Source organism: Protomyctophum bolini, assembly GCF_963924005.1.
Source record: "Protomyctophum bolini genome assembly, chromosome: 2".
In the NCBI taxonomy this organism is placed as follows: domain Eukaryota; kingdom Metazoa; phylum Chordata; class Actinopteri; order Myctophiformes; family Myctophidae; genus Protomyctophum; species Protomyctophum bolini.
Window position 1 is genome coordinate 3636709 of NC_137863.1, and position 10494 is coordinate 3647202.

Genomic DNA, 10494 nt, shown 5'->3' on the forward strand with positions numbered 1-10494 from the left:
CATTATATTTATTATATATGGAGGAGAGGGCCATTATATTTATTATATATGGAGGAGAGGGCCATTATATTTATTATATATGGAGGAGAGGGCCATTATATTTATTATATATGGAGGAGAGGGCCATTATATTTATTATATATGGAGGAGAGGGCCATTATATTTATTATATATGGAGGAGAGGGCCATTATATTTATTATATATGGAGGAGAGGGCCATTATATTTATTATATATGGAGGAGAGGGCCATTATATTTATTATATATGGAGGAGAGGGCCATTATATTTATTATATATGGAGGAGAGGGCCATTATATTTATTATATATGGAGGAGAGGGCCATTATATTTATTATATATGGAGGAGAGGGCCATTATATTTATTATATATGGAGGAGAGGGCCATTATATTTATTATATATGGAGGAGAGGGCCATTATATTTATTATATATGGAGGAGAGGGCCATTATATTTATTATATATGGAGGAGAGGGCCATTATATTTATTATATATGGAGGAGAGGGCCATTATATTTATTATATATGGAGGAGAGGGCCATTATATTTATTATATATGGAGGAGAGGGCCATTATATTTATTATATATGGAGGAGAGGGCCATTATATTTATTATATATGGAGGAGAGGGCCATTATATTTATTATATATGGAGGAGAGGGCCATTATATTTATTATATATGGAGGAGAGGGCCATTATATTTATTATATATGGAGGAGAGGGCCATTATATTTATTATATATGGAGGAGAGGGCCATTATATTTATTATATATGGAGGAGAGGGCCATTATATTTATTATATATGGAGGAGAGGGCCATTATATTTATTATATATGGAGGAGAGGGCCATTATATTTATTATATATGGAGGAGAGGGCCATTATATTTATTATATATGGAGGAGAGGGCCATTATATTTATTATATATGGAGGAGAGGGCCATTATATATGGAGGAGAGGGCCATTATATTTATTATATATGGAGGAGAGGGCCATTATATATGGAGGAGAGGGCCATTATATTTATTATATATGGAGGAGAGGGCCATTATATTTATTATATATGGAGGAGAGGGCCATTATATTTATTATATATGGAGGAGAGGGCCATTATATTTATTATATATGGAGGAGAGGGCCATTATATATGGAGGAGAGGGCCATTATATTTATTATATATGGAGGAGAGGGCCATTATATATGGAGGAGAGGGCCATTATATTTATTATATATGGAGGAGAGGGCCATTATATTTATTATATATGGAGGAGAGGGCCATTATATTTATTATATATGGAGGAGAGGGCCATTATATTTATTATATATGGAGGAGAGGGCCATTATATTTATTATATATGGAGGAGAGGGCCATTATATATGGAGGAGAGGGCCATTATATTTATTATATATGGAGGAGAGGGCCATTATATATGGAGGAGAGGGCCATTATATTTATTATATATGGAGGAGAGGGCCATTATATATGGAGGAGAGGGCCATTATATTTATTATATATGGAGGAGAGGGCCATTATATTTATTATATATGGAGGAGAGGGCCATTATATTTATTATATATGGAGGAGAGGGCCATTATATTTATTATATATGGAGGAGAGGGCCATTATATATGGAGGAGAGGGCCATTATATTTATTATATATGGAGGAGAGGGCCATTATATTTATTATATATGGAGGAGAGGGCCATTATATTTATTATATATGGAGGAGAGGGCCATTATATTTATTATATATGGAGGAGAGGGCCATTATATTTATTATATATGGAGGAGAGGGCCATTATATTTATTATATATGGAGGAGAGGGCCATTATATTTATTATATATGGAGGAGAGGGCCATTATATTTATTATATATGGAGGAGAGGGCCATTATATTTATTATATATGGAGGAGAGGGCCATTATATTTATTATATATGGAGGAGAGGGCCATTATATTTATTATATATGGAGGAGAGGGCCATTATATCTATTATATATGGAGGAGAGGGCCATTATATTTATTATATATGGAGGAGAGGGCCATTATATTTATTATATATGGAGGAGAGGGCCATTATATTTATTATATATGGAGGAGAGGGCCATTATATTTCCATACTCACTCCAGAGGGACCACATTGCATGCATGCTCTATTTGAATTGAAATCCTTTTTAATTGGGATCCTGAAAAGCCATTTTAACTAAATACAAATATATTGGACATAAAAAAGACGTGACATTTGTACTACTCAGCAATTAAGCTACTCATTTAAAGTGTAATTAAAGCGGGTCATGGTTGGAATTGTAAACAGCTGAATTCAATAACATAGCAGTATTCCAAAATGAATCTGAGGGCCACATTAAGTGAAGGTGGGGGCCACATGTGGCCCGCGGGCCGCCAGTTGCCGTAAAATGAAAAACCAAATGGGCCCCGTTAAGGGTCCATTTGGTTTCATTTTACACTCTCAAGAGTTAAGTCTTTGTTAAACATCCGCATTACTTCTGTTACAAGAAGTCGACACAATTAGAGAATGTAGAAGAAAAGCATGGAATTGTAGACAAAGTCTACTCTAATGACAATGACAACAAAATATTCTTTAGTTTTGGCTCCGAGATGCTGAATGTCACCGAATGGCGGTCCGTACGTGGCTCAAATGCAGGACAAATAACGGGCCTGGAAATGAAAAAGGTTGTGGCCACTAGGGGTCACTTTGTGCTCTCCGTTCTCCCTATCCACATCTTCCATCTCCTCCCAGTCAAAAGGTTGTGGCCACTAGGGGTCACTTTGTGCTCTCTGTTCTCCCTATCCACATCTTCCATCTCCTCCCAGTCAAAAGGTTGTGGCCACTAGGGGTCACTTTGTGCTCTCTGTTCTCCCTATCCACATCTTCCATCTCCTCCCAGTCAAAAGGTTGTGGCCACTAGGGGTCACTTTGTGCTCTCTGTTCTCCCTATCCACATCTTCCATCTCCTCCCAGTCAAAAGGTTGTGGCCACTAGGGGTCACTTTGTGCTCTCTGTTCTCCCTATCCACATCTTCCATCTCCTCCCAGTCAAAAGGTTGTGGCCACTAGGGGTCACTTTGTGCTCTCTGTTCTCCCTATCCACATCTTCCATCTCCTCCCATTCAAAAGGTTGTGGCCACTAGGGGTCACTTTGTGCTCTCTGTTCTCCCTATCCACATCTTCCATCTCCTCCCAGTCAAAAGGTTGTGGCCACTAAGGGGGTCACTTTGTGCTCTCTGTTCTCCCTATCCACATCTTCCATCTCCTCCCATTCAAAAGGTTGTGGCCACTAGGGGTCACTTTGTGCTCTCTGTTCTCCCTATCCACATCTTCCATCTCCTCCCAGTCAAAAGGTTGTGGCCACTAGGGGTCACTTTGTGGTCTCTGTTCTCCCTATCCACATCTTCCATCTCCTCCCATTCAAAAGGTTGTGGCCACTAGGGGTCACTTTGTGCTCTCTGTTCTCCCTATCCACATCTTCCATCTCCTCCCATTCAAGCCCACAGCGGATTTTGAGCTCTTTATGATTTTCCCTTCTTATTTTGAGGCTATATATATATATATATATATATATATATATATATATTTTATATACAGCTTTTTTTGTCCTGAACTCTTGTCACATTTACCATTGACAGTGAAAGGAGAATTTACATCATGTACGTACATCATATACATATGATGTATGTACATCATATGTATATGATGTACACACATCATATACATCATATGTGTCTGAACCAATCAGCTTTTTGTAGCAACACAAACCCCTTCTGACCTGAGATCAGATTTTAAAAATGTCTTCTATGTCAGTCGCTCTTCAGTTTTTCAAAAATAGCAGACCTACAAGCTCGTAGTGCGACACTCTGTGGCGCGCTATGAGCCTCAATCCTGCCTGGCTCTGGGTACAGTGGTGGAAGTAAGTACTATTATGTTTCAGAATAAAAGTAGCGATATCACAAGATAGAAATAAAAAGGTTACAAATAAAAGACCTGTATTCAATGTTTTATTGGATTGAAAGTATAGCCTATATTGAATATAGCCGATCTACAAGCTCACAATGAGGCAACAAAAGGCTCCACAGCCTGACAGAGGGCTCTGCAGTAACATGAACAAGACAACAGACATACTGAATAACCACTGACAGAGGGCTCTGCAGTAACATGAACAAGACAACAGACATACTGAATAATAACCATTGATCTGCAAAGGAATGCAATGAGCATTTAAATCAATCAATTGGTTGACTGATCATGATGGTGACACATCATTCTAACACATGCATTCATCAAGAAGGGAACAACTACAATCAGAATTAAGAATACAAAGTGTTCAACTGAATATCGCTATCAGTATTCTTAACATGTCTACCATGTCTTACACAGCTCTGCTGTATATTCATAGTTCCAATAAAGCCCTATCCCTGGATAGAGAGGTCGTGTGAACGTGGTTTTAACTGTGTGGAGGAGGGTCATTGTGTCAGAAACACTGTAGAAGGACAGGGTGCCTGCCTTGTGATCCAGATACACCCCCACTCTGGAGGAGGCAGGCCCTGACACTTTAGTGACAACACTGTTGTGGATGAACCAGTAGTCGTCACCAGAGCACCGTAAACACCAGGATGTATCATTGCATCCAAAGACGGTCCGTCTGTCGGTGTCTTTATAACAGACTGCTATATCAGCCCCTCCACCACTCCTCTCTACCTCCCAGTAACGACGTTCAGACAGACCCTCTGTACACAACACCTGAGGATAGCCCCCTACAAATCTCTCTGCATTATCAGGGTAAGGTTGTTGTCGTTGTGTTCTAGTCACCTTCCTCTTCTCCTCTGACAGGGAGAGACGTTTGTCTATTGTGTTCACGTCCAGAGACAGAGGACAGGAATCTGTGAGAACACACGACAAAAGAAAATCCAAACCTCATCAACCTCATTGTGTTTAGAGTTAATAATTATCTCAGATAATAACATTTCAGATTGAAACGTCAACGTTCAGAAACAACACCAACTTGGACTCACATCGTAAGAAGTCCTTCCTGGTCTGAGGCTCCGCTGGATGTAAAACATCAACTGCATACTCTGGAGACACAAGAAAACAGTAAACGTCGTCATACTGAAGGATGGATTCAACTGAAGTTCCAAAAAGTTAAAGCTATTATAGCTCGATAGTAATCATTGCTTTAGTAAACAGAAAATACATGTTCAGGTGGGTTACAAATTTCAACCAATCAGGAGAGAGAACTCCTCAAGATCATCAAATACTAATAATCTCTCCTTTGAGTAATATTATTGTTGCTTAATTCTTATTTTACTGTCCAATCTGGACTGATGTGTACCATCAGTCTGTTCTAGTTCAAACATCTCCACTTGCCTTCTGGCTTCATCCATCCATGTTTACTATGAAAAACAAGAAACACTTTTAAATCTCACCTATCTCTGGCCAAGTTGCCGTCAGGATGTTGTCCAGTTGGTCTCTCAGACCAGACACGACATCAGTCACATCTGTGAAGGACCTCAGAGGACCGACGACCACACTGGATGAGACTGGAGATACAGTGGAACTGGAGAGAGACTGGAAACTCTGGAGAGAGACAAGCAGAGAGACCAGTAAACCACTTTAGACAGATCCGGTCATCCGATCATCAATGATGATCATCAGTGCCCATACCCGAAGGCGGGGTTGGCGAAAGGGCCTTTCTGTGTGGAGTTTGCATGTTCTCCCCGTGCCCCCTAGGGTAGGTAGGTACCCTCACAAAACTGCCTCGCCCTGGCCAGCCGGGGCGCCTGATGGAGAGGAAAGGAACTGGTTGGAATAACGCGTTCCTTCCACGCGCTACGTCCAACCAGGGAAGCTCGCCCCTGTCAGGTGTAAAGGAGCAACTTGGACACTCGGGCATGAAGGAAGCATGAGTTCAAGTCCGTTGCTCTCCCCTTGTCCCCCATATATGGGGACTAGGTTGGTGGAGGGTGTGTAGAGCCCAGGATCACATTAGATGATTGACACAGGGATGAAAAATGGGTTACAAAATCGTGGGATCAAAAAATATATATATATAAAAATAATAAGATGATCAATAGATCAGTGCATTGATCACAATATTGTAGAGTTGAGCTGATGTTCTTGTTGTTTATCCCATTCTGAACGGGAACCCATTTTGGTGTTAGCATCATGTCGTGCTTTAGCTATTGAAAAATAGCAGATCTACAAGCTCATAGCGAGCCACTGAGTGGCGCGCTACGAGCTTGTAGGTCTGCTATTTTTGAAAAATCGAAGAACGACTGACAATTTTAGAATCTGATCTCAGGTCAGAATGGGTTAATCAGACCAGTGTTTGTCCAGTGGAAACCTCGTATGAATCTGATCTCAGGTCAGAATGGGTTAATCAGACCAGTGTGTGTCCAGTGGAAACCTCGTGTGAATCTGATCTCAGGTCAGAATGGGTTATTTGTGAACGCTGACGCGTTTCGGCAGAGCCTTCTTCAGAGCAGACTAAAACGTGACGAAACACATTTTATTTTGGAGTGCTGCTTATTCCATTTAGTTGCATGGTTTATGAGTTATAAGTTATTTTAAAGCTGAGCTCCCACTGCCTTAAACAAAGGGCAGTCTCCAGAGGAAGCACACCTATATTACATATATTATATATATGTAATATTATATAATTATAACTATATTATATACACACCTGTTTTTTATTTCTTTATGCTGATCATTTAGGTCTGCTAGTTTTGGAAAATGTTATTTTTTAATGGAAACAATCGTGCACTAAAATGATTATCTAAAATTATTGTGATTAGGCGATTATGTAATAATTTGTACAATAATACTAGTATTATTAACTACCAGCATGAATAATGGCATGTTATGCCATGTCAAGTACTCCACTATAATGTAATACATTAAATGATAACGTATTTTAATCACTTCATGGAATGGAATATGAAATATGAAGCCGATTTGTTCTTTCAGAACCAAAGTGTCAAAAAGCCACGTGTGGAACCTGAATGAATGTGTTGTCCTCAGTGTTGGACAGCTCCTCCAGCTCAGCATGTCTCCTCTCCAGCTGATCCAGGGTCTGTTCCAGCTGTTTCAGGAGAGCCTCAGTCTGAGCCACGGCATTCTGCTGCTGACCTCTGATCAGTTGTTCGAGCTCGCCACGTCTTCTCTCAATGGAGACCATCATCTCACTGAAGATCCTGTCACTGACCAGCACTGCAGAGCTCTCCTACACACACACACACACACACACACACACACACACACACACGCGCGCACAATATATTTTATACGTTGGCTGTTTTCAAGCTCATATCATGTCACATGGTGCCGCAATAGCGCAATACGAGCTTGTAGGTTTGCTATTTTTTTAAACCGTCAGGATTGAAGACTTTTTTAGAATCTGATCTCAGGTCAGAATGGAAAACTGTCAGGATGTAGAGGACATTTTTAGAATCTGATCTCAGGTCAGAATGGAAAACTGTCAGGATGTAGAGGACATTTTTAGAATCTGATCTCAGGTCAGAATGGGTTAAAACGTTTTGAGAACCACTCACGTTCAGGGCCTCCAAGAACCGCGTGTGGTCTTTCAGCTCGTTCTTCTTCTCCTGGATCTTCTGCTGGACTTCCTCCTGACTCGTCGCCAGCTGTTTCTGCAAGAAGCAGGAAGAGATACAGTTTGGTTTGTAAACATTGTGGATAAGATGAAGCCTGTCAGTCCTTGAAATGTAAGCTCACAGTGCATCGCTTTGTGTTTGTGCCCTGCTGCGAGCTTGTTTTAAATCTGCTATTTGTTTAACATCTCTAAAAAATAATGTATTTCGTGTCTTCAAGTGATGGTGGTGGTGCTACTGTACCTGTTTCTCTGCCCTCTCTGCAGCAGCTGACACCGTGTCATGGCCCTTGTGATCATCCATGGTGCACAGATAGCAGATGGACTGTTGGTCTGTGCGACAGAACACCTCCATCAGCTTGTCATGACTGGAGCACATCTTCTCCTGCAGTTTGTCGGTGGCCGGGACCAGCTTGTGCTTCTTCCAAGTAGGAACATCGTAGTGAGGCTGGAGGTGAATCTCACAGTAGGAGGCCAGACACGTCAGACAAGACATGAGAGCTTTGCGACGTCTGGCTCCGGTGCAGACATCACAGGCCACGTCTGTTGGAGCGGCGTACAGCGGAGCAGCGGAGGAGGCAGCAGGAGACTGCTGAGCTCCTGCACTGCTCAGCTTCATCACCAGCTGGAAGTAAAGAGAAGAGGAGGGGAGGTCACTCACCCAGGAGACATTCAACACAGTCATTGTGAGCTTCATGGTGATAAAAACGTTATTTTAACACAGGTTCTGAACTTTGTTCTGAAGCCTTGTTAAAAATGTAGCTTACAACGTACGCATTTAGCAGACACTCTTAACCACTACTAGGTTTGCCCTAAATGAATGACAACCCCGGGTGGCAGCTATAGTGGCTCAGGGCTAGAGTGACGAAGTGTCCTTGAGCAAGACTCTGAACCCCAAATTGCTCCCGATGTGCAGGTTGGTGCCTTTCATGGTTTCCTCCAGCATCGGTGTGAGAATGTGTGTGTGTGAATGCACCATTTACAAGCCAAGAATAGGGGCACTAGGGTTTAATGATTAACCAGTGCAGTGACTATAACAAAGTCAAAGATCAGAGTAAATTACCCTAGTCAACAGAACAAAGTGCTATAATACCATCAAACCTGTTTAAACCAGTGGTTGTCAAATGAATAATCATGCATTTGTCCACAGACTCCCCTCCCATCTCAAAATACTTTTGCCAGGGACCCTCATAAAAGATTTATGTCATTGCATATGGTGTTCAGATATGCATTGTGAGCTTGTAGATCTGCAATGTTCAAATAGCTGATGTACCGTTTACAGTGGTTAAACAGACTGTGATCATGCTCTATTATCAACACATTTTTATGGCCCTTTAACTGCCTCATGGACCCCTGGGGGTCCCCAGGCCCCACTTTGAGAACCTAAAAAAGTCATGCTTAGTATTTATGGACAAACAATGTAGACTATAGGCTATAATTATCAACATAAACATACTATGTGAACAAATAATAGCCTACAGTCACAGCATGTGCATAGTAGAACTGCTGTGGCCGAAAATGGAGTTTCATGTGTGGCAGTGTTGTTTTTGGCAGCAAATTTCTATTTTAGTTTAGTCATAGTCTTTGGACTGAAACTTGGATTTTAGTCGAATAAATCTACAGTTGATTTAGTCGACTAAAATGTATTTTGGCGGGTCTTGATGCCGTCGTAATGAGTGTTTTTACACTTGCTGAAAATATTTTTAGCATGCAACCAAGTGTAAAATGACTTATACTGGATCGCTTGTCCACTAGTCCCTTCCTAACATTTTAGTCTAGGTTTTATTTGTCGACGAAATTGTCAGTATATTTAGTCTTAGTTTTAGTCATCATAGCTTAGTTTATTTAGTTTCCATTTGTTTTTGTCAGCGAAAATAGGTAGTCGACGAAAACACTGTTTGTGTGGTTGTAGCCTCGGAAACCCAGACGTTTTTATTTCCAGGGAGGAAAAAAAAGTCTGGGTCTGAGTCCACTTCAATTCGGCATAGAGTAGCGCAAACATTGCTCACTCTCTGCTGATTTCTGATTGTCTGCACCTTTGTAAAATTGACATACACACGCACACATGTACACACACACGCTCCTCTCTCTCTGTCGCTCTAAGTAGGCTAATTAGTCTCATGTCGCACAGCTGCGCATATATTGCCTATGCCATAAAAAGCATAGGTGAGTTCCAGGCTAGTGTGGTTGTAACTTTGTAAGGTCATCTTACCTCAGCCAGCAAGGTATTCTTTTTCAAAACGGGTCTAGGACTGAAGCTCTCTCGGCACTGGGGACAGCAGTAGACTCCAGTGTCATCATACTGGTCCCAGTGACCCTCGATACAGCCGCTGCAGTAACTGTGTCCACAGTTTAGAGCCACTGGTTCCTTCAGAATGTCCAGACAGATAGTACAGCAGAACTGCAGGTCCTGGTCCTGGTCCTGCTCACATCCCTGTTGTTGTTCTGCCATTTCACTGACGACCACGTTCACACACTGAGAGAAAGCACAACACAACACTTTGGTTTACTCTGACGGGGAGAGAGAAAACACAGCTCTGAGTTTCATTTCTTCTGAAGAGAGCTGGGAGAGGCCTCCTTTTAATACTCTATTGGAGAGGCTAAGAGGGTGTGGCTTCCTGGATATTTGCAAGAGACAGGGTTTTTAAAGAGACAGTGAATGAATGTGTATTTCACAAACAGGTTCAGCAAGGAAGCCTGGTGACGCTGCCATCATTTTTTTTAAATATGTATTTCACAGGAATTAAAACAGTTCCTGAAACAGAATTATGATTACATATTGCATTACATTATGTCACCTTCTTTGTTAGTTATCTGCTCATGTTAGTCCCCTAGTCTATCCTGGTGTTATT

General features: G+C 41.2%; 1 protein-coding gene across 1 annotated transcript; it reads right to left on the reverse strand.

Annotated features, from left to right (window-relative positions):
- Nucleotides 1–4185: 4185 nt before the first annotated feature.
- Nucleotides 4186–10189, reverse strand: LOC308325676 (tripartite motif-containing protein 16-like). Its single transcript, XM_080778254.1, has 7 exons — nucleotides 9855–10189; nucleotides 7887–8267; nucleotides 7587–7682; nucleotides 7034–7258; nucleotides 5463–5613; nucleotides 5052–5111; nucleotides 4186–4919 (listed from the first exon to the last, which is right to left on the reverse strand). The coding sequence occupies exons 1-7, from the start codon at nucleotides 10092–10094 to the stop codon at nucleotides 4399–4401; spliced, it is 1674 nt and encodes a 557-aa protein (XP_080634380.1). The 5' UTR covers nucleotides 10095–10189; the 3' UTR covers nucleotides 4186–4398.
- Between the last annotated feature and the right edge of the window lie 305 nt (nucleotides 10190–10494).

What these genes read in the sequence shown, in the direction of transcription:
- LOC308325676 (XM_080778254.1), bottom strand. Translation starts at nt 10,094, where the DNA reads ATGGCAGAACAACAACAGGGATGTGAGCAGGACCAGGACCAGGACCTG. An exon ending in AGAATACCTTGCTGGCTGAG is followed by an intron (nt 8,268 to 9,854) that starts GTAAGATGACCT and finishes CTTTACTTCCAG; the next exon opens with CTGGTGATGAAGCTGAGCAG. An exon ending in GGTTCTTGGAGGCCCTGAAC is followed by an intron (nt 7,259 to 7,586) that starts GTGAGTGGTTCT and finishes GTGTGTGTGTAG; the next exon opens with GAGAGCTCTGCAGTGCTGGT.